Source organism: Rhea pennata, chromosome 5 (assembly GCF_028389875.1).
Source record: "Rhea pennata isolate bPtePen1 chromosome 5, bPtePen1.pri, whole genome shotgun sequence".
NCBI lineage: Eukaryota > Metazoa > Chordata > Aves > Rheiformes > Rheidae > Rhea > Rhea pennata.
The window spans coordinates 5341383-5365624 of record NC_084667.1 but is presented as its reverse complement, the minus strand read 5'-3'; the positions used below and the strand labels follow the sequence as shown (position 1 = coordinate 5365624).

Here is a 24242-nt window from a genome sequence, read left to right as displayed (position 1 = left end):
GCAAAACAAAGATACGTTCTTTGTATCATATTTGATACGTTCAAAATGAGTTAGGATGTCCTTCTGGAAGTGTTAATCAGTTACAAATCATGCTTTTGTCAAACAAGTTACTCAGCTTAGTAATAACCAGGTAAAACACAGGGGTCTCTAACAGAACAGAGGATGTCAATTTAGATGATCTAATCTTTTTTTCTGGTCTTTGTGACCATTAAGATTCTTTGAAATCACCTTTAACAACTCAAACACTAAAAGTGTTATTTCAATAATGTTTATATAAAATACATATTTAAAACTCCTGTTAAAGTTAACTTAATAGCATACAGTTTAAGTACAACTGGGACTAACATTTATAACCATGTTAAGTTTAAGCAGTTTGAGCAAAATAGCTAAACAGAACTATTCTCTCCACTCAAAGTAGCTACAGTTCAAGCTACTGGCTTTTGCTGCTGTTAAAATATTTGCCATTCTTCATGCTAAGTGACTAACAGTGCCTGTGACTCATTATCACTAGAAGATGAATACAACACTTTTTTTAAAAAAATTTTGATAGATGAGTAACACTAAAAATAATTTGACCAGATGTCAGACATAAACCTGGATAGAAGCAAAGAAACTTCAATTGCTTGGCACCATTTTCTGTTATTGGCTGCACACCCTGCAATCTGCTGCAATATTGCTGGAACACTGTACAAAATACAACTATTTGATATGTGTTTTTATCTACTACTTTTTCTGACTTGATCAGAAACAGTAGTTTCAATAGCCATTACTTTTTTATAGAAACAAATTATTAGTTTCAGAATACACCATGTCCTTGAAAATATTTTTGCAAAGTAAGGACTGGCCCTACTACTTTACCGCAATAATGATGTAAAAGTTTGAATCTATCATTTTAACATACTTCAAACACCAAAACCAGTATTTCTTTGCAAAGTGAGAAGACTCCATATTGCCCTTAACCCTGCATAAAACACACCATTGAAGTTTATCTGGAAGAAATTTATCTGCAGTGCTTTTAGGGAAAAAGGCAGGGCAATATTTTTCATGTCTTTGTTTCATGGCTTTGCCAGTCCTTACCACCTGCAGCTGGTGATTACTAGCTGTACTTCATTAAAATTATAAGCTTTTTCTTAGTTTACATCATAAAACCAAATCATTTTTTATGTAAAAGAGGACTAACGCTTACTAATGAAAGTCACTCTCACTGGTCTCTGAAAGACTGTCACATTTCAATCTCCAAGAAAGTGACTTGTAAAAAATTTTACCTTACATTTTCCAGATGTTTATTCCAATAGATTAAAGTTTTCCTAGTTTCCTTAACTACCATCTTTAACAGCAAAGAACAAATCAATGATCTTTAAATAACATCTGAACAGCATATAAAAACTTAGGAATGCTCTTTTTGTTGAACAGAACAAATTATGTTTTAAAGTTTACAGATTTGTTTCCTACCACCAGAAAAATATGTCTATGTTATAAATTAGGCATACAACAAAGCCATTTTCAAGATTAGTTTTTGAAAAGTGTGTTTGGCAACACTTCTGTCAGGGAGTAAATACCCTACTTAGGCAAGCAATAATTCCTTTTAAAACATTACTGAAAAGCAATGTTAGTAAACTATCAAGGAATTTTTTACTTATACTTCCCAGCATGTAACTGCTGACTACTAAACTATCACTTGGAAAGATTTTAAAAATACTTCAAGACAATCTATTTCTTACAGAGCCTCCAATAAAGACCCTATGAAATGTAGGCTGTGATACCACAGACACCTGAAACAATCTAATAGTTCTCCATGGGGAAGTGCACCTTTCTCTGCTTCTCCAGGTTTCCAGCTACCTCCCGTGCTTACCAGGTGCCATTGCACCACCTGCTTTAATTCACTTTAACAGCAGAAAACTATCCAGCTTCTTTTGGGGGTTTAGAGAGTAACTTGCTCTTTTAGTGAGTTAGGGAAGTCCAATAAGCAATAACGCTGCAACGAAGTAAGTGCATGGTTGAGAGAAATTAAAAACAAATAAATAAAATAAAAAGTGACGGGAAGAGGGGGATCTCCCTTTTTAGGGTAATGAGCTATTACGTCAGCTCACCACATTCGGTGGAACCATATCTTCAGTGTATTAAAAGTGCCAACTAAAACTAGCATTTTCCAACCTTATAGTAAAATCATACAAATAGGCAGAGAAATATGATAACATTTTCCCTATTTATATTTTACTGTTTTTCTTTGCAGGATGCTTGTAACTAGGAGATCAATAATCTAGGGACACCAGCAAAATTAAATACATAATATGGCTCACAACAAAAATTAAAATGTCAAATGGCGTTAACGTGCTGCTTCTTTCCGATAGCAAAACTAATTTTAACACCACAAGACTGCAATAATAGAGGATTCATTATATATACTTTTACAAAACAGTATTTGAACTATTTAAATTGATTTATCTTAAGACAAAAGCCTGTTCTAAGTCAAATGCATAAAAATCACAACTATTTTATATCTATAAATGGACATTTCATTCCCAATTTTCAAATAAAAAAAAGATATCCTTACAAATGCTTATGATCAAACCTCTGCATTTGTTCAATACAGCACAGACTGAAGAAGAGAGTTCATTTAAATATGCAAGAAAAAAAGTCATTCTTAAACTATCAGATTATTTTCTACAGAGTCAAATTAAGAAGTCAGTAAATGAGTTTTTCCCAGTCTGAAAAATAAAGCAATGCATCAGTATCAATACTGCAAGGGACAGAGAGGAAAGTCAAATACATCTCCCTGCTGTAAAACTCTTTCAATCCAAGATTTTACCTGTAAACTCTTCAGGCCAATGTCTGCCAATCTCAAATTTTAAAGCAATGTACAAAACCATAGTCACTATTATGTAACTATTGCAAATTATAATTTTAAAGATGCATGAATTTTAGAGCTCTTGTACAGTCATGAATGGCTTTTGAGATGAGCCTGGAAGCTGTTCTCTTTTTCAGGGCTTTGGAAATAAACACTGTAACAACCAGTTACATTCTTAAACGCTCCTCAACCCACACTGCTAAGAAACCGGGCCTATCAGAAAAGCTCTGGCCGCACCATGAGACGCAAAAGAAAAGAAAGTGAGCACGACAAAAAAAATACTGAAAAGCAGGGAGATGCAGAAGAGAATCAAAACATGATCTGGAAAAAAAAACATAAAAGAAAGACTAGATTAAGGAGTAGATATGGGAAAAGAATAGATACGGAAAAAGAATTAGAGCATAAACCAGAGTATTCGCTACCAGAAAGTTTTAAAAGCTCTGATTTTGTTTATACTTTTGTTACCTCCTTTCTGCACTACTCATCACTCCTACAGGAAGTAGTATAACATTAATCCACAGTAACAATATTAAGTAACAGAAATTGTAACATTAACATTTTGCACAGTGAGATAAAAAAAAGGAGTGAGAACACAGACTGCTGTACAAGGTGTACAGATGTTAACTACAATTGGATAGGTGGGTGGCATGAACAGGAAGCTTCTTCCAGGCTTCTTCCAGGAAGGGGCAAAATATTTTTGTGAACACAGGGTAATAGTTGTGGGGTCGGGGGTTTTTTGTTTGTTTGTTTTGATTTGTAAACATCAGAAAAAGCTACTATATCTGACAAGAGCAGCATTCTGCAAGAGTATGGACGCTTAAATGTGTGTGTGATCATTATAATTTAAAAGTTATAGAAAGTTCTTCTGTACTATTTAAAAAAAAAAACATTTCCACACTGCAAAAGGAACATGGCTGTAGACTCTGAATACATTTCTTTAATTAAACAATCACACAGGCAGCACCCATTCTGAGACATAATCATTCACACGACACAATGTTTTTTAACCAGAAAAGATTATTTCACACAAACATTAACAGAAACTCATAACTCCTTTCTGTGATATGTGTTTAAGTTTGGTCTGTAAAAACATTTTCAAGAGTATGAAAGCTTCTAGGAATGTTAAATTTTATACACAACTACTGAGAAACAAAAACAACAAGCAATAAATTAATGGCAAAACTACTCACGTTTCAAAACAGCGATCCACATTGTCTGACATCAGAAGCAGCATGCATAGCTGTTCTAGTGCTATTAACTGCATATCCCTTTCATCTCCCTGCCCCATCTGCAGCCATTCCAGCAACGTGTCTGGGTCCACATCTGCCATGTTTTTTTTTTTTTTTTAAAAAAAAAAAAAAAAGCCGCCTCTACTTAAATTAAAAGTACCAAAAATATCCTTTGATTGTAGTCAAGTTAGTCTGCCTTGAACAATTAATGTCTCTTTTCAGCCAGCCTCGGGCTTTTGCAGTTTTCACCTGGAAAGAAAGAACATACACATCTATCAAAATCTACTCTAAATTTCTCAGATTTGCTCCTCTCTGAAATTTATTGCATATTTTTGGGCCAAAATTAAGCAAGCTTCTATGTATTTGAGATAAAAAAAAACAAGCAAAAAAAAAAATCACTGTTTAAACTTTACACAAGTAAACAGTAATCATTTTTCTTCTATTTCATTGGAAACAAATCTCTAGTTCCAGCTGACAATCAAGCAAGTCTTAAAGTTCACTGTTATATATAGGATAACATAATAATAATTAAAATAATTAAAATTTTCAGTAGAGAAATTGTGCTTAAGCTATTTTTATATTCTCAAAGCTAACACAAAGACAAATAAAATGTCTTGCCTCCTCCCCACTTCTTTTCTTTTAATATCACCTTATGATAAAGCATCTCTCTTTTCCTAAAGATTGACCATCTCATCACCCAAGCATTCAAATATAAAACACCATTTTTTAATTAAAAAGAAAAAAACTAAAACTAAACCAATTTAAACTGTAAGTTACAACTAAAGACTCAGAAAATCTTTATGAAGTTTCATGAATTCTTCACCTTTTAAAATAACACGTGAGAAAAACAAGCCTTTTAAGGCAAAAGCAAAAAAAAAAGGCTAATTTAAGAAACCCTTCCATTTTGAACTTTTTTTTAAACATACCTAATTGATAGCCTTTAAAAAAATACAGTGAATAATTCACATATTTCATGTACATATAAGGAAAACAACATTATTTGTTGGCCCAATGCCATCGTTGTACATGCAAGCTGAAGACCAAAAAAGTCCCTTTAAAATGTTAGGAGATATTTTTGATCTATGTGCTTATTTGTTACTTTGTGTTTTACTAACGCATAGGCAAATTCATCGCATACAGCCAAGAATGGAGCAAATGCAACTACTAATTTCATATAAAAACTAAAAAATGTTACAAGCCAACCTATACCGATTAAACATACAAAACCAAATAAATATATACAGCTTTTTAAAAGAATTAGTTTTATCAAGCTTGTAGTTGAACATGAAATCCTGGAAAGTGTCCTCACTCACTAATTTGGGGAATAGGGGAAAGGGCAGGGAAGGGGAAGCTCAATCTGGACAAAGTCTGCCTGAATGTTTACTTGCTGCTAACGAGTTAATAGTTAAAAAATAACTTCACCAAGGGCACAAAGGAGTTTAGAAAAGGGAATCACAAATCTGGATTATGTGCAGAGATATACACTGAATCAGCTACACAAAAGCTTTGTCACCCAAAGATGTGACCAAAGCATGACCAACGTGATTTTATTTCATAACTGAGGACCACACGGAAATTATAGATCATCCAATTATCGCCTGCACCGTAGGCATGTTATTACTGCTGCCGTGCCTCTAAACTGCAAGTTCTGAAAAGTAATTAAAGTATTACTAAATTTATTTTTAGGCTTTGAACAGGCGCTGATGATCCTCTCAGCTGTTTACAGACTTTATTTTCTGTTCCAAGCCGAGATAAAAACCGACGTCAGCCTGCAGAAGCGGGCCCGTGCTGCAGCTGTGGTACTTGTTTTTCAAAGCAAAAAAATATATATATATAATAATAATAATCTTCCCCTGGGGGGAGGAGGGAACGGGAAGCAGAAAGTCGAGGTTTAAGCGAGCCGGGGAAAGCGGGAGAAGTTCGGCGCAGGCACCTGCCGGCCCCTCACCCCGCACCGGCGCCGAGCGCAGCGAGACGCGCAGCCGAGCAGAAAACGGAGCCGCGCAAGAGCCGGCGGCTCCCGGCAGAGCCGGAGCCGAAACGGGGCCAGGCCACAGCTAAACTACCGCCGCCCGGCGGCCTCCGGCGCCCGCACACGCGCAGCAGCCGCGGGCCGCGCCGCGCCGGCCCCTCCTGCCCCGCGGGCAGCGGGGGTGGGGGGCGCGGAGGGGCCGCCCCGGGCCGCCCCGGCCCCCGCCGGCGCCCTCGGCCGGCGCCGGAAAGCTGCTCCGGGCGCCGCCGCCGCGGGGCCTGGCGGCACCGGCCCGCCCGCCCGGGCAGCGACGCTCGAGTTGCCGGCGAGCCGCAGGCCTCGCGGGGTGACCCGGCCTGGCGCCGCCGCCGCCGCGGCCCCGCAGCGAGCGCAAGGCCGCCGCCGCCCCGCCGCTCACCTCGGCCTCGCGCAGCCTCCTCGCCGGAGCCGACCCCTCCTCAGCGCCGCGGGCAAGCGAGGCGGCGGCGGCAGCAACCCGGGCCCCGGAACAGGCGGCCGCCAGCGGCGTCCATGGCGCTCCGCCCGGCAGCCGATTGGCGGCGGCAGGGGAAGGAGCCGCGGCCGCGGGGAGGGGCCGCCGCCACCCGCCTCGCCTCACGCTCCGCCCGCCGCTGGGGGCGCTGCGGCCCGGCGCGGCCCGGCGCGGCCCGGCCCGCCTCAGCGGCGCGGCGCGGCCCGGCCCGCCTCAGCGGCGGCCGCGGCGGGGGAGCCCTGCGGAGCAGCCTCCTCCGCGGACCCACCCGCGGCTCCGCCAGGAGCTCAGTCATGTAAAGCCCCGTAACACAAGTGCAGTAGATGAGACTGTTGCACGTTTGAGTGTCGCTGCTGCCCGCGCCGTAGACGTCTCCTGTGATCAGCAGGCTGAAACGGGGAGCGGAGAGGCGGTAGCCGTCGGGCTCAGGTAAAACTTAGCACGTGCAGAAACCGTGGTGCTTCGGCGCTGTAACAGCACCTTCAGAGAGCTCGATCCTTACCGCACCCTTTTTCTGAATACAGAAAACAGAAGCTGGCCTGATTCTGGTTCCTAAGGCGGCTTAGACTTCGGGTCTTACTGCATTAGGTCTCCTGAGCGCCCCTTGTTCCGGCCCTGCCGAGCTTTACGTGCGTCTCCTTCGCGTACGCTTGTCCTTCGGGGTCAGCAAGGCTTTTACGTGCTTAAAGCTGAGGCCGTGAGGCGTTAGGAGAGCTGAGACTGCACTCTTTAAATTTAGAAGCTTGATCTTCTTTCACTTTCACTGGTACGGGAGCAGCAGAAAAATTAGGCCAAATTGCGAGGGCTGCGTGCGCGCGGCGACCTTGGTCCCGTCTCCGGCGGGCGGGCTCGCGTGTGCCTGCCGATGCCCGCACGGTTTCCTTTGCCTTTTGTTGCGAAGGTTAAAGCAACGTGTTACAAACTTCTCCAGAAGACCGAAACAAATAATGTTCTTGAATTGTAAACGGTGAAAACTTTAAAATCAAGCGAACGTTTCAGTCTTTGGAAATGTGCTGCGCTCTTTGGATCGTGCGTCTCTGTGCAGACGCGCGCTTGTCCGTGGAAGAGGTGAAATTATCAAAATTCAGATCAATTGAGGTACCACACCAATTCGATATTATGCATGCAAAGAATCCAGATAGCAGATTTTTAATATTCTCTAGTAGAAGTCCAACACTTTTTAAAGTACCAAAAGCAGCTTTCAGTCTTACACACCTTTATCTCTACATGGATAAACATAAATACTTCCGTGTCCTTCTCCATTAATTACCCAGTGTGATATAACTTGTACTTTTTATAGTAAAGGAGGTATATCAAAAACAGTTTTTACTTCCTTAGTCATGAACCTGAACTATGTTCTGTGTGATACATTTGCAATAGTTAAGAATTAATTTGTTTGTAATTTTTGTTCTCAATAATGAGATTTCTTCCCCCAGGACTGAATCTGAAGAAAAGAATAACGTGCTAACTATGTAATTTCAGCTGTACAGATTGTATATAAACCTCTTATTTATATCCTATGTCTTCGTAGTCTGACTGACACACATTTCGTGTACTGAATGGACATTCAATTTGTTTTCAGCAGTTGTCAGAGGTATTCCCTTGAAATATATAGCAGGAAATGGCATCCCTTGATTACTGTTTCAAACTCTCTGTATGCAGCACTGCTATAGACTAACACTAATTCATCTTCAAAAATGACTGCTCTCTAATATTTAATATGAGGAAAAATAGCCATCAAATAAGACTAGAGGTAGTTGCTTATTAAATAAGAATTGCGTCAGTCATTTTTACAACGTTACCTGCTTTCATATGAATTTTCATGTGAGTAGAGTTCTGTTCAAACCCCCAAATTTTGTTAATGCTAAACTTAAACATATTGAAGAAGAAAGATTTTATGTGGACTAGTTTAGCCAGACCGAGGTGAGAAGTAATGCCATATACTGAAGTGAAAATGGAGCTTGAGCTTGAGTGTCAAAACTGCCTTGAGGAACGCTCACCCTGAACATTGTATGAAAATTGTAAGAACAGCAACCATACACTGTATTGGTATAACGTACAAATTATTTGCTCAGTTAGAAAACAGACCTAAATTCTAATATCAACTGACACACACTTTGTGTGTAGCTTTGGCCAAGTCTCGTAATCACTACATGCCTCTATTTCCTCATTTATTAAAAAAAATATATAGTAATATGCGCTCAGAAGTGTCTTAGCATTTATGAAACACTGGATTGCTTGGGCATGTTGCTATATAAAGTCCTAGGTAGTACTATAAAACACAGTTCCTCTTACGACATATGCCATATGAATGACTGAGGATGCTTTTATGAAATGGAAATTAGGTCACAAAAGGTCAAAATATATGAACTGTGTAGAGCATGATGTACCAATGACCAGAATTTTTGCTGCAAATTTACCTGAAGATTAAGAGGTGAATTTAAAGATGTCTTCAGCACAATTATCAGCATTATGTTATGTCATGGACATGCAAACTATTGCCATAGAGAATTTGTGTCACAGAGGGTGGCTAGGATCAGGGATTAGAGAGCTGCAGATGTAGAGAGCTTCAGAAGAGCTGTTACAAAGGAGACCCCATGGGATACCCATTAGAAGACATTGCAGGTCTTCTCGAAAGTGTCTGATTCTGTTTGAAAGTCATCATTAGCTAGAATTCAGCAAAATCATCTCATGGCAGAAAAAATACTTTTCATATATAGCTGTAAAAAAGTAACTTATTCTTCTGTGTCATATTCAGGCTGATATTCTCTACACAGTTTTGATTGGTGTCAGAAGGAAAGGTTTATCATAGGTGATGATGCTGTTACAGTATAATAGTAAGGACTGTAAACTTTAGAGAGAAATAATTGGTCATTTGTTGCAGAATAAAACAAATCTCTGGCCACATATCAAAATAAAGCATCCCTACTCTTAAAATAAAACAAGAAGCTCAGATTCCTCTGTGTATTTAAATTTGTGGAAGCTAGAGACCCATAAAATTTATGTTTTTATTAGCTGTACTGCCCAACTGTGTACACATGCCAAGTTGATGTTTCTAAAAATATCAAGCTATTATGGAGTAAATAGATCAGTGTGTGACATAAACATACTCTGAACACCTCCACAGATTTAATGGAGTAGTTTATGCTAAAGGCCAGTGTTGCTCCCAGCCAAATAAAACAGTAAGAGTATTTACAGATTATTTATCATTCTACTTTAGCACTTTTCTCTCTCACACCCACACAATAATATGGTAGAAGACACTGAAAGTTGTTACTCTTTCAGAGACAAAATATGAGTAATTCCTTACACATTTCTTTTTCTTGGTAAATGTTAAGCACAAACAAAGCAAGGAACTCAGATATTACCAAAGACAGAAAGTTGCTTATTATATCCATTTGTTCAGTTTATAGAATTTGATTACTTAATTTATAAATATATTGATTATAGGGTTGTCCTCTAGGAAAACTTACTTTTTCATAAATAAAATTCTGTTGGTGAAAGCTTTTTGTTAAATCATGCTACTTTATGATATGCTTTTTTAGCCACTTTGCTGTTGCACAAAACTGGGGAACACAGACATGGTGTCAGCATCTTGCCTTTCCAAAAGTAAGTGCCAATTTTTGCAACCACGGCAATCAGAGAACAATTACATGCCAGCTGCAAAGCATGGTGTGTTTACTATGTGCGGTCTTAGGCAATCTGCTGCGACAAACACTGTGTGAAAGGTTGCCTCTTTGGTAGTTCAGGTGTTGCAATGATGCATGTTGATGTGGTGAGCGTGTTACTAATGTTGACGTGAAAGATGTACGAGTGGCGTGGTGTTTATGAAAGTACACAGCTGAGTCATTAGATTAGTTAGAATCTTCTGTAAAGTTTCAACTTCCTGGAAGGTTCTTATCCTCAAAAACAAGTGAAGTTTGTGGGAATATATACAGATGAACAGTTTTCATAAAAATGCAGGTATTTCCAATATTAACTTTCTCATTTCTGAGGTGATTGTTCAGAAATAGGACAAATTGTGTAAATTATAGTGCTTTTTTCTAAGTAAACTCACCTACATGAACTTAAAAAAAAAAGTATAAATTTACTTTTTTTGGTGTGGCAGGCTGGGCACTAAGAAGTTTGTAAACTTGTATCACTTAACTCCTTTTATCTTATTTTACCTTCAGCTGCATCATTCACTTGAACAGACAATGGAAAGTAACCTCTCTTCCTCTTCTTCTAGCCACAGCCTGCGCTCACGCATTTCCCTTGACACCATCACGTCTTCCTCACGTGACACCAGTTACCTATTTCAGGCTGTTAACTGTTCCCTGTCCACTGGTAACTGTAGGCAATGGCAATAAATCTAAATCCACGTCAAGTGCAGAAAGATCTGCACTTCAGATCATGGCTTTTCTAACCATTCTTAATGGCACAGACTGGATGAAAACTTTCTGAATCAGAAGGTTAACCAAGAATTGAGATTAGTTCCACCTAATTTTATTCCCTTATTATAGGAGTAAAACTTATACGTTTAATCCTACCAAGCATTTGATGTGTTGCTCTCAGCATTCGGATGAAGTACTATAAATGAATTTCAAAGATCTGTGCCAGTAAGAAGACTTACAATAAAAAGTATCTTTATAGTCAGATGATTCTTTTATTTTCTGAGGTTAAATATCTCAGCTACTTAGAATTTTATTGGAAGGAAAATATTTTTTTATAGACTTAAAAGCTCACTAATACCTTTTACTGTTCTTGAAATGAAATTATGCCCTATTCACCACTGTGCTGAATGTCTTGACATGCAAAAAGAAGAAACAGTCTCAAACTCCTAAAACCTGAATTACTGGATCAGTTGCTAACTGATTAAGAGCTACATTCTCCATTCAAACTGGAAAAATCAACAGAATATTATGGTGCAATATGACAAAGTTCACTGCTGGTACTGTACTGTAGCACTTGAGAAAAATACTCCCCCAAAAGCTTGCTTGTATTATATTCATTTACTGATGAAACAGGCAAATTTGCTTGCCCTATTGATTGCTGTTTAGGAAAAACGAGTAATTACAGTAGGTTGTAATAGCTTATTCTTTTGGAAAGATAATCTGTGCACTCTGCAAGTTCAAATAAACCTTGTATTATTTGGTGTATGGTAAAGGTGCCATTCATACAACTTAAATCCTCATCAGAAGTGAGGAAATGGCTTTATCTAGAATCATAGTAGAAAGTTTCTACAGTTACATGAGTTTATACTCTTGCAGGGAAAGAACACATGCTCCCTAAGGAATATGTTACAGGTAGTAAACTGTGTACCTGATTTTTCCTTGATTAATCTTTATTTATAAACATGGATCACATTGTGCATGCACTGGGGTTTCTCCTTCATTGTAAACTTTGGACTTATTCACAGGTTACCAGCTGTATTAAATAGCAAAACAATTTTGCAAAGCAGTTGTAATTTCCACAGGATTCAGTTTTATTCTTTGTCCTTTATTACTCAATGCAGCAAATAATACATGGGGAGAGGAGTCCTCCTAGCTGTTTTCTTCACCTTGGTTTTCCTTTTGCTACTCTCTAATTTTTCTGAACTACATGAACAGAAAGATGTTTTTAAAAAGTTAAAAACCCTCAAACAGAACAGAGCCCTGAAATTTGTTCTGTTATGTTGAGTGACAAAATAGAATATAAAGAAAATGATGAAAGACACCCCCCCAAGACATTAAAAGAAAATAAATTAATGCATTTCAGTTTAGAAAAATATTTAGAAAAAGTAGATTTTGAATGAAAACTTACCTGCCTCGACTGTATTTATTCTAAGCCTGTACTGATTTAAACAGCACACGTGGCGGAAGAAAAAAGTGGATGTACTGCGACGAAGGCTCGGAAAGTTAGCCATGCTCACTACATTTCAAACTGTGCTAAGGCACAATTAAAGAAAATGTTTTTGATCTGACAGTAGAGCGCTTTGTGACAGAGCTACAAGTTTGTAGGAGAATTAATTGCTTTCTCATTGACCCCTTATGTGTATTATCCGTACCAAATTATTTGCATTAGTGATTTCAGTTACCTTGTAACCCAACTTAAACGTAGTGGGGATGATTGGTATACTTACCAACCATGCCTGGGTTATTGACATGGTTATTGACCTATTTTTGGAAAGCTTCATCAGCTGTGTTCCAGGAGTTCAGAGATCCACGCGATGAGTGAGTAGCACAGGATAAATGATTCATACCCGTTTTTGTTGTTGTACCCTACATTATACCCTTTTGGTAACCAATTGACTTACGCCAGTAGGATGAGGTTTCAACGAATGGGTCACAAAGTGTTACTTCAGCTACTGTACAGGATTTGGGTTTTCAGTTCATGTGCATGTGGGATCGATATGTAAAATAGTAAGGCTGGCTGTAAAGTAGTTACTATCTAATCTCCAGCCCAAGTTCCTGTGGCTGAGCTTTTAACGTCAGTGTTGCATTATTTATTTTTTATTTATGGTAAGACACCAACGTTATTTTGTTATGTATGCTCTGAGTTTTAGAGTTAGTTATATTTTTATACTGTAAAACATTAGCTTGTTTTGGAGGTTTTGTTATGCATATAAATTGTTTTGTAAACACTGATCTCAGTGGACACAGGTAACTTATTAAAATGACTAAGCATTGTGTGTTGGAGCCTGCATCAAAGCAAGAATGCCCTCTACCCAGTTTTCTATACAGTACCATCCTTAAAATCAGCAGGCCAAATGATCTCTATAAAGAAATGCTGTTCTACTGAAGTCAGTAAGGTCTCACCAGTGTGGGCCAGCAGTTGGCTCTAGTCCTAGTACCTGTTAAAAGAGTTGAGCTAAAGTGAGTCTCCAAATTCCATTACCAAAATTTTGTAAAAAATTCTTAGCTGGCTTGACTTTTTAAGATGAGACCCAGACATTGAAACACCTGGACTGAACATTTTGTTTACAGGCTATTTCCAACAAAAGTTTGGTCCAGTAGAGGCTGTGTCATATGATCACTCTTTAATGAAGAATAAAGTTCCTTTCTCTGGAATTCAGTTCAACAGATTATGTGACAGTTCTCATTTGTTCATTTAAAGATCTGCAAGTTGCAAATTTAAAGAGTACAAAGAGGTGATGTTGCTTTTGTATGTTTTCCACTTGTGTTTCAAGGAGAAAAAAACTATTCCCTTGTAGTCTATAATGCTTATGGAGTATGGACTGGAGCTATTTTGATGGAGAAGTGTCACCAGCTTACCATGTGTTTTCCAAGTACTGTACCACAGTTATGATGTCAGCTATTACTGTTGTTAGAAATATTTGTCCACCAAATTTTTGCAGTAGCATTTCATGTACAATTATGCTTGTAGGTAATTACAGCTCCTTGACTACAACAAATAGTCTATGTCCCAGTCCCTGCTCTGATGCTGATGTAAAAAGGAATAGCCTGGGGCTGCTGAATCTTATGCCACTGGTCCCTAAGTATTTGCTAGTGGAGAATCAGAGTCATTAGTGGGAGTTTTTGTGATTGAAGTGATCAAAAGGCCCCAAATGAGATTTGAGCCTCACTGTACACATGTAGTAAAAGACACCTGTGTCCCAGAGTTTACAGTGTAAACAGAAAATCAGGACAAAGGGTACAAAGCAGATCAGAGAGTAACATAGTACATGATGATAAGCTGTTTAGTAGTTGAACTCTGCAACCCTCATTTATATGTGTTGGTCTCCCAACTGTACTGATCCAACTCTTTTCTTGTGCAGAAAAACCCAGGAGGAAGCTAGAAGCTGATCTGCATTGCAGTCCATACACTGCAGATGTAAGCCAGGCTGCACCTCTGTGTTCAGAGGTGACTCACCAAGACAAGGTATGAAGGTATAGCCGGAGAGAGAGATTCTGACCCTGTGCTGGAAAGAAGGGGAGCACAGCTGGAAAGCAGCCAGCCTTTCCAGTTTACCCGAGTCAGAGCTTCCTTCCAGATTGGGAAACCCTTAGATAACAAATCAAAGCCAGAATCTGGTCTAGCCTCACTGGCAGGGCTGGTAGCTCCTAGTAACATTGCCCAACATTTAGCATTATTAGTAATTCAGTGGGAAAGTAATAAGCAATATGTTTTCTGGGGAAAAGAAATTACTGTCCACAGAAGTCATATATACAAAGGTTATCTTAAGCAGATAGTCATAGAAAGCAGTCTTAAGACAGAAGGTAAATTGTGCCTTCCATCACCTTATTGTACCCCGCTGATGTATGAAATTCAGGATGAAAGCGGGAGGTGTTCGTACATGTAACTGTGGGCAGGAATTAGCCCATACGTGCATATGAAAGCCAGAGACTTCCTCCCATGATGTTAAACAAGAAAGATGAGACTTCTGTGTTCTGGGGCAGGCACCTCATGTATCCTTTAGCAAGAACTATGCTGTAGCAACAGGATATCCTGTTTTAAATAATAAAGATAATGAAAGACTTCAAGATTGTAGCCTAATCTGCTTTTCCTCTTTACCTTGATTAACAGTTGTGGTAGGAAACATGATCCCGGGACTGATATCCTTATGTCTCCTAAATGGTTAGAAGATGCAAGTATCAAAACGTTCCTAACTGTACAGCGATCCACAGCTCTGTCTGTCCTCTAAGCCAGAACTCCAGTATTAAGCCGTACCCCCTGCAGCATTAGTTGCTTGAACGCAGCAGTTTTAAACATGGCTGCTTCAGTTACACCACAGAATTTGAACGTAATGGGAGTTAATGTACATTAATTATCAGCTATAATCATGGCTGATGATTTGTAGGGATGTTGCAGACAAGAATTTGAGAACAGTAGCCCAGTAACCACAAATCCTGCATTTATTGTTTTTAGTGATTCTTGCAGCTGATTAGGATTGTACAGTGAGGCACATGACATATTTATCTTTATAAAAATCAGGCGTCCTATGTTGACTTGTCATCAATATAGTCGTGAAATGACTGAATTCTGTCTAAGGTGGTGCTGACTCTGTTTTAACTCCAGGTTTGTTTCATTCCCTCCACACTCCCTCCCCACCCTCCCCATAGCAGATTTAAGCAGCTTTCTGCCGCTAACAGCAGCCAGCGCGGTGGTTGTGCGTACTAATACTTCCTGTTTTAGCTCAGTGATGCTTGATGCTTTAGTCCATTACTGTAAGCTCGAGTTGTCATTTGTAAAAGCATAGAATAACAGACTATAACAGTTTGCAAAATTTTGGACTGAACATGAATATATCTTGGACTAATGACCTTGAAATATGTTGCTGCATTAGAGAAGAGCACCAGGAGTCTCCTAACTGATGGCCTTAAAGATAATTCTAGATAAGATAAGAATGGAGTCAAATATTTGGATGTATTATGTTACTAAAAATGACGCAAGTCAAAATGACACTTTCAGTATTGTTTCACAGACCTTTCGATATTATGTAGTATTTTCTTTCAGGTTAAAGCTCTATTGGTAGAGCTGTTTTGCACAGTCACTTTTAAGACCGAAATTGGCTGATAAAATGCATTTTCTCCAATGCCCTAGCATGTCAGATACGGATTATTTCTGGGAATGTGGCCACAACCTTCCCCACCCCTCCCTTGAAAGAGCTTCCCAAACTCTCTGTGGAAATATCCCATACCAAGACTCCAACTATCTCTTAGGAGCAGAGCTTTGACAGGAACTGGCAAGATTTTTTAAGGAAATATATCTTGATTTCTCCAATGTTTAAAAGAGTTCTCCTCCCAAACAAGGACTTACATGGAGTAAATAATGCCTTGGGTTTTCCATCCCTCTCCCACACAATCAAATGACAAGCTCATCCTGCATGTAAACTTCTTTATTAAGCTCAAGCAGAACTGACAGCAATAAACCAGGCATGTGTTTTTAAAAGCTGCACTCACGTCTCAGACAGGACCTCTATTTCTATATCGACTGAGATAGGAGTATTTCACTAGGGCCTCTTGAATCTCATGGACTTCTCATAGCAAGCAGAGTACCTCCTTCATCTCGCAGGCATTCCTGAATACAAGGTTTCATCTGCCACACAAACCACAAGCTCTGCTGCTGCTTCCCCTGCTCTACCAGTGGGAAAATCACTCCGTTGTTGTGTCCAGGCACTTCAGCCCTGGGAGCAGCAGTGCAGGCTGTGCTCTCCTGATAAGCCATTGCGTTTTTCCAAAAAACCTAACCCCCGTAGGTGCCTGTGGCATAATACTTCTGAAAATTAGACCTTTTCATAATTTTTTATCAGAAATGATGCCATGCCTGACTCCGATTTGCTATATGTGTTCAGTATTTGCCTTTGCAGCGTATCGAATCTTCCCCCCGACTTTCTTCCTTCTCCCTCCCAGACAAGGGTTTACACACTAAGTAACTCGAAAGAAAAAGCATGCTTAGCCAGAAGATTCCTATATTTTAGATTAAGATTTTGCTATCTAAATGTTTGAATTTTATTTCAGTCATATTTAACTACTGCTCAGGTCCTAGTTTTCATAGCTTTCAAAGCCATTAGATTCGAGTGCTTTTTTAGGATAAGCTTTTGCCTAGCCTTGTAGTAATGTTCAGATCAGCCCAGAAGATGTCTGAAGAATGCCGTGATTTGTGGACCTATATGAAAAAATAATTGGTAATACATTTTTCTGTTTTGCAGTATTTAAACCAGCAATACAAACTCCAGCTTGGAAGCCAAACAGTGACTGATCAGCTATGACAAATATTTGAAAAAAATTAAAAAGATTAAATTATGCTCATATTTATTCTTTCACTGACACATTCCATCTTCTATTTAAATTATGCTCATATTTATTCTTTCACTGACACATTCCATCTTCTATTTATCTTTTTGACTCTATTTTAAACACAGAATGGAGTGGTGTGATTTTAGACCAAAAGCAACGCAGGAAGCTCCCCCCACCCCAAGCCTCCCTACGCTTGCTGTCACAAACACTTTATCCCCTTGGTAGGTAGTCTGAGAATGTTTCAGAAATGTAGCAGCTAAGACTCACAGGCAGCATCTGAATTCAAGGTTCTTCTTCTAGTGTTGCCTTTTATGAGAGACACCCATGTGAAGGAGGTGCTATCGCTCGCTAGCTGAGTAACTGGCAAGAATACATCCAGCTGTGACATTACTTATTAAGAGAGCCATTTGGAGTCATAAAGCATCTAATTTGCTGTGTATCTGCCTAACAAATGCATGTTCTGTAGTCTTCTCCCCATCAGATTTTCCTTTAATTTCTTATTTTGTGTTCTTGTACCTGGTATTTGGGATAATTTTGCAGCATCATTCCTTATTTTCCAGCTCCTATCATCTCTTTAATCTACAATTAATGTTATATTATTATTAAATTTTGGAGGTTTATAGTGATGTTTTTGTTCTCAGAATATTGTCTTCCTTGTTAGGATATTAATTATGTGCTGAGAAGGAGTTTATTTACCTGTTCTAGTGATCGGGTTAGTAGACTAGGAGTGAACAGTGACTGAATTGTAGTTCATTCCCGAAATTAAGGAATGGAATAAGCTTGAATTTATAAATGGTAAGAAGTTTAAAAGATCAAAATCATAATCATCATTCTACAGTGGGATGATTCTATTGTTCAGGGAACGTTTCCTCTTGCACTTCCATGATTTGTTTCCATTTGCCCTCTATCCTGCAGAGAGACATGCACCTTTTCCTATGCTTTTGAAAACCATTCTCCCTCTTAGGCCTTGTTTTGTGCAGACTGTGTTATCAGAGGTTTAAATTTCTTCAGAACAGGGGAACAAGTATAATTGAAGGCTACAGGTATTTACACTCTCTTCCTTGCCCTGAAGGAACTGAACTGCTGCCAGCAATTAAAGGTAGTTGGAAGTTTTCTGGGATTACAACCCCCAGGAACCAGTCAGTGCACTCTGTTCTCATCTACCTGCCCCAGAAGAACTCACCCGCCACTGAATGTTGAAAACCACTTTACAGTCCTCTAAAGACACTCCAAGGAATAATCATCGTCAGAGAACGCGTCCTGTTTTCCGCTGAAATCCTAATCTAATAAGGGAGCAGTGGCAAAATTTTGCAACTCATACAACTCCTTATACTAATACCAAAATCTTTTATTGATAACATACAAAGTGTGCATGCGTGACTCCTGTAAGTAATACTCAATATAAATAAAATACAATAGAAATGGATGCCGCAGGTAATACTCAAAATAAATAAAATACAATAAAAATAGAGTGGGTGTCTGCTGTTGCAGTTGGTTAGTTTCGTAATTTCAGGCTTGTCTTCCTACCTTGCATACTCGTAGTGATTTTCTTCTTGGTGGAGCAGTGACAGGTGCTGCAGTCTGATGAAGTTTCCATTATTGCAGTGACAGTTTTCATGGTTTCCTTAGAGACCACAGAGCTTGTGATTAATTTATGGCTGCTTTATTACATATATTGTCAACAGATACAGTTTCCCAATATCACGTGCTAGTAACTTTATATTACTTTTATATATTAATAATGTCATTAACTGGTCTCGTGCTGTGCTGCCTAGTACAAAGCATTTTGCTTTGATTTACATGCCTGGCTGGCAGTCTCTCCGTGTCCTAATAGTGAATCATGGAGCGTACAAAACAGAACAAGCAAATCTAATGTATCATAAAATTGTAGGAACTTCAGAGTAGTTTCATTTTTAAAATATTTTATGGGATTCTAGTCAACTGTTGAGACATAGAAGAGACTAGACCAGGAAACGTTTGGATTCTGGGATTTTAATGTGGTCCCTCCCGTATGCTGGGTTAAATGCTATCAGCAGGAGCATGTAGAACTTCCGTCTGTGAGTCATTAAAAAAAATCAGGTGAAATTATTTGATTGTTTTAGTGTGATACCACAAAAAGCTCTGTGCCAGCTTAAACAAATCCATTGGGTAAACTAGCTTTTGCCATAAGGAATTCACCTACAGTAACACCTTCCTGTTTTGGTAGTATGGGTGACACTAGAATATGTTGAACTGATTATCAGAATCTAAGTTAATGGCTCCTCGCTTCTCAGTCCTTACTGAGAATTTACGTGAGAGTGTCATTTCTTGTAAGATTGTGAGAATTAATTAGCAGCAGAGCAATGAGTCAACCACGTAACTGATCTAATTATTATTTTCTCTTCCTCCTCTTACCACCCATGCCCTAGTAGCATTTATATTCTCTTGTTCTGAGCCCCCCCTTTCTGCCTCTCTGCCCTGTTCTAGTCCTTCAGCATTTGTTCAATTTGAAAAATGATCCCTCAAGAATACTGTTGCTTCCTGTACAACCTTTCCAGTTGCACCTTTGCTACTGTTCTTCCCCATGGCCTGCCTCATCTTCTCGGAAACCTCCCTCGCTTTGCTTGTCTGGAGCCTATCGCCCTCCAGCATTTGTAACGAGCAGAAGTCACTCAGCGAGTCATGGCTCGGTGTTGGCTACCTGACGGGTAAGGAAGACAGCCAGAAAGGAACCCTAAAAGTGAGTTTTACATAGTTCTGGCATATTTACTTGAACAGAAACTGGATTTTAAATACTTGCTTGCCTTCCTCGGTTCTTGCACTAACTAGAAATACATTCTCTTGTTTTGAGGGCAGTCCTGTGTAGTCTAGGTGTTTGTAATCCTAGAGAGTGAGGAAACAGGATCCCTTGCAGTTAACATACTCATTACTCCCTCCTACAGGAGAAAACCGTGGCACTGAAAGCCATTTAAGTTACATCCGGAACAAGGCAGTGAAGGCTGCTGTTGGGAGTCCTGACTGCCAGCAGCGGAGTTGGTTCGGCTGGATGCACTGCAGCCTGGAACAGCCAGGTCCCAAAGGCAGTGGCGGGCACCTTACGCGTTGGTACTACTGCGAGGAGAAAGGCACTGGCAGATTTTGGCAAATTTCACATAATGGAAAAAAATTCTCACGTAACTGCACAATGGTGGCTTGTCACCTGCAGACAGGTTGCAGCCGTGCTGGTCATCTCAAGCTTGGCAAACAAGGTACATCTCTGCCTGCTGTTCACTTTCTTGCTCACAAAAGCTTTGCAGAAGTGATCTCTTCTTTCGCATCACTGTCAGTGATCTCTCTGCTCTATTACCAGCAAGCCCAGCATCTCTTCCATTTCCTTCATAGCCAGAAAAACTTAGGAATCTTTATGAACGACTGCTGCTTATCCTAAATTATTTGAGTTCATGGTTCTGACTGTTGTTGCAAGCACACAAAACCAAGCAGGACACTGAGTGGATGAACGCACAGGCACTGGCAGGCTGAAACAGCTACTGCTCTGAAGGACATAAAGGAGAGACATGTTTGCACATGGCACAGACCAGTTTGCAGAAGAGCACTGTTACGTTTGTGAGATGGACTTACCCACAAATTCTAGCTGCATTTGACTACCAGCAATCTCAGCAAGAATCCAGGCCCTGAGCTGTGGTAGCTTTATGTTCCTGTGTGAGCCCGGAACAGGCACCTTGTGTGAGTAGGTACTTAAAGAAAGATACCTGCTGGAAAAGTAGGTAGTTGCCTATATGGGAGGAAGAAGAAAAAAAAAAGGAAAAGAAAAAAAAGAAAAGAAAAAAAAAGCCCTCTAGGCAATTCAGTGATAGCTTCCCCAGGTTCAGCTGCCTTCAGACAAAGAAAACTGATCTGGAGGTTCACACCATGCCCGCCGACTGTCTCCTTAGTACCTGCAGAGCAGGGATGGCTTTCTTGCTCTATCTCCATATCTATGTGGGATCTATCAAGGCAGAAGGCTGCAAATCTTTGCAGCCCTGAGGTTCATGTATATCTGTATTCTCTATACGTTCTAGAAGGTGGCTAGAACTAAAGTTCACTGGCCGATATTCTTGATTTCTCCTCTCCAACCAGCCTGAGAGTTCTTGCTTTACAGAAGCAAATTATTCCCAGATTTGTCGGCCTCAAAATGGACCTGTCAGGAATATGGAATGAAGAAATCAGTTTACCCTTCCACCCTCCCTCTGATCGCATTATTGTGTCCTTTGACTCCCTACCGGTTAAACAGTTTCCTGCTTTGACAAGTTCACATCTGGATTTTCTGCAGACCAGCACAGACCTTTACCACGCCAGCTTAGTGGGTTTCATACGCACACTAAACAAGAGTATTGCTCAGGCAATTATAGATGAGGCACAACAGTTATAATAAGAACAGGACCAAAACAAATCTTTGTATACAGTTTGGGCAATCTGACTATTTCAAAATCAGTTTCAAGTGTCAATCAGTAATCAATTTACTTTACTGCAGTAGTAAATAAAAACCAGGCAAGCACATTTATTTGTTGCTGGAAATAGATAGTGACGTGTTGTCAGAGTGTATCATGCCCCAGATTGGAAGAGAAAAACCTCTTCATTGCATTTATTGCCTTTATTCCCTCTCCATCCACCTCTCCCTACCCTTGCTCTTTTGATGAACAGTCGTAAAGGAAAATCTGATTTTTCTTATCGGAATGTTCTTTTATTCCTCTAACTGAATTTCAGATAAATTTGGTAGCAACAACTGGAACTAGTTATTTTCCTATCTGTGTTTCCTGTAAAACATGCATCTATCTGTGGCAGTCTTTTCTGATATTTGCCACGAACCTTACATGAGAAGGGATGAGGTTAAGAGCACTTGCCTTCATAATGATAGGTTGTATTTTCAAATTAGAGAGTATTTATATTTTTAGGTATAAATCAGAACTGTTTCCAGAACCTATGAAGTATGTACTTTCACTGAAAACAAGTGTTTTATACAAAACCTTCTCCTTGTCTGCAGAAAAGGATATAAAGAATGGAGACACTAGGTAGAGAAAATGCTTACAAGAATCCCATAATCAAAATCTTCTCCAGAGTGCCAATATAAAAAGTTAGAATATTTCATGCTGGTAGCAACTGGGAATCTTAGCAATTTCACATTGTATTTCATTGTCTGAGAGATAACTTACATGAGTTTTAATACAAGAACTTTACATTTTTTTAAAAAAATTTCAATTTCAGGATAGACAATTGCCATTCAAGAGATACAGTAGCTTAGAATAGGAGAACAGGGTTTTATCAATTTTTCTTATCACTAGATTCAGCTTCTTACCAGCAACTTTCAGAAACTGACTCTTCTCATTTGCAGACTTCTTTACATATATAAATGATAGGGATTTCTGTGCATTTTCTGGACAAACTGGCACATACAAACGACATGCTTCCTGAGAGGGTGTCCTGCTGTGTTTGGTAGTGATCATCTCAATTTTTCTCCTGTGAATGCTGCCATTAAGTAGCTAAAGTACAAGTACAGATGACAGAGATCTGATGCCACATTCAACACTAGGATCTGATTCTGCACTCCAGATGATTGGGACTATAAAAGTGGGAGGAGGACCACCAAGCAACATTTATACTCGGCTGCAAAGTAAACGAATTTGGGTTAATCTACCATAGATCATTTGGGCAGTTTTTGGAAGCCTGCTTGTGCTTTGACCTATTTCTCAGAGAAAATCTTCAGCCCTACTTCTGCTATATTTAGATGTCACTTCCCCTTTCGCTGTTGTATGTAATAATTTATTCTCCAGAGAACACTTCAAGAAAAAAGGAAAAAAGGGCAACTGCACATCAGAAACCGAAGGAGAACTACCCAGCGTTTTGGAGAGGCTGTAGGTGTAGCACTGGCATCTTCAGTATTTCCTTCCAGACTACAATGCATTAAATGCATCTTTTTTATTCTATCCTACATAAGTAACTTTCAATATTAACATCCTAAAAATATGTAAGGTACAGGTAAAATGCGTAATACCTGGTGAAACATGCTTTTTTTTGTTGGCTGACTGCCTATCCTGGATCCACCCCTCCTGCAATTGCAATGACTGCCATCATTACTGTGGCAGTTTTGGCGGGGGGGGGGGGGGGGGGGGGAGAGGGGGGGAATCCCTTTAGAAATTCCAATTAACTGACCTCTGTAAATAAAAACCTGCTGTGCTTCCTGTGCATTTGTTTATTCTATTTTCTGCTGTTACCTGCATCACTTGCCTGGTGCTTCTCTCAGTCTGAAGGTGACTGCTACACCTTAGAACATACCAGATCAGAGTTTTCTAGTCTAAACAAGACCATTATAGATGCTGCTTATTCAGCTGGAGTCCTACAGACTTTGTATCCGGTTAAAAATAACTGCACCCCAAGTGTTTGACGCTTTTGCATGATTTTGGCTAATTCTATTTTGTTGCAATAAACAAAATTGCCTGCAAATTATTTCTCTATAGCAGTTAAACATCACCTTCTGTGATGTACCCCTCTCTCTATATATAGTTATGGCTAGGCATAATCAAGACCTTTTGGTACAGTAAAGCATCAAGCTTTTTAAAGAAAAGGTGGAACCATCATAGAAAATAAAAACACATGCAGGCCACATGCTTCACAGCAAAGAAGAATTTGGTGAAATTTATTTATGTGCTTTTGAAAAAATGCTAAGAAATACAATCAGCAAGGAGGCGTGGGACAGAGAAAGCAGCAGGGGTGAGAGAGACACGTCTGCAAATGGAAGGGTGGCGGGGGGGAGCGAAACACGTAAAATTCCATCCTGAGTGCTGGCTAAACAAAGAGTGGATTAAAACCAAAATCACTCTGTGCTCCTACTTATTTCTTCAGGAATAAAGAAATTTATGCAAGTTTTTTGTAAATAAGACAGCATCAAAGATATCTGATATCCTATAACCAAATTCTTCTAACTGAAATGATATTTTCTGTAACAGATTCATTTATACAGACTTAAACAAGTGAATTTACTTGCATGATT

At 39.4% G+C, this 24242-nt stretch overlaps 1 protein-coding gene and 1 long non-coding RNA gene across 6 annotated transcripts in view; one reads left to right on the top strand and one right to left on the bottom strand.

Moving 5' to 3' along the window:
- Positions 1-6578, bottom strand: part of HECTD1 (HECT domain E3 ubiquitin protein ligase 1) — a 62125-nt gene extending 55547 nt beyond the window's left edge. For all 3 annotated transcript variants that reach the window (XM_062575928.1, XM_062575931.1, XM_062575929.1), the window contains exons 1-2: positions 6468-6578; positions 4039-4326 (exon numbers count right to left, since the gene is read on the bottom strand). In XM_062575928.1, coding sequence (XP_062431912.1) covers positions 4039-4178 — 140 coding nt within the window. In that variant the 5' untranslated portion in view covers positions 4179-4326; positions 6468-6578. The remainder of the gene's footprint in view (positions 1-4038; positions 4327-6467) is intronic.
- A 154-nt stretch (positions 6579-6732) lies between these two features.
- On the top strand, positions 6733-23357 carry LOC134141603 (uncharacterized). Of its 3 annotated transcripts, XR_009958669.1 has the most exons (4): positions 6733-6971; positions 10088-10151; positions 14278-14381; positions 20161-23357. It is a non-coding gene; the product is annotated as an uncharacterized LOC134141603 (long non-coding RNA). The 3 variants fall into 3 exon arrangements; XR_009958667.1 differs by lacking the exon at positions 10088-10151; XR_009958668.1 differs by lacking the exons at positions 10088-10151; positions 20161-23357 and adding an exon at positions 18312-18710.
- The last annotated feature ends 885 nt before the right edge of the window (positions 23358-24242 follow it).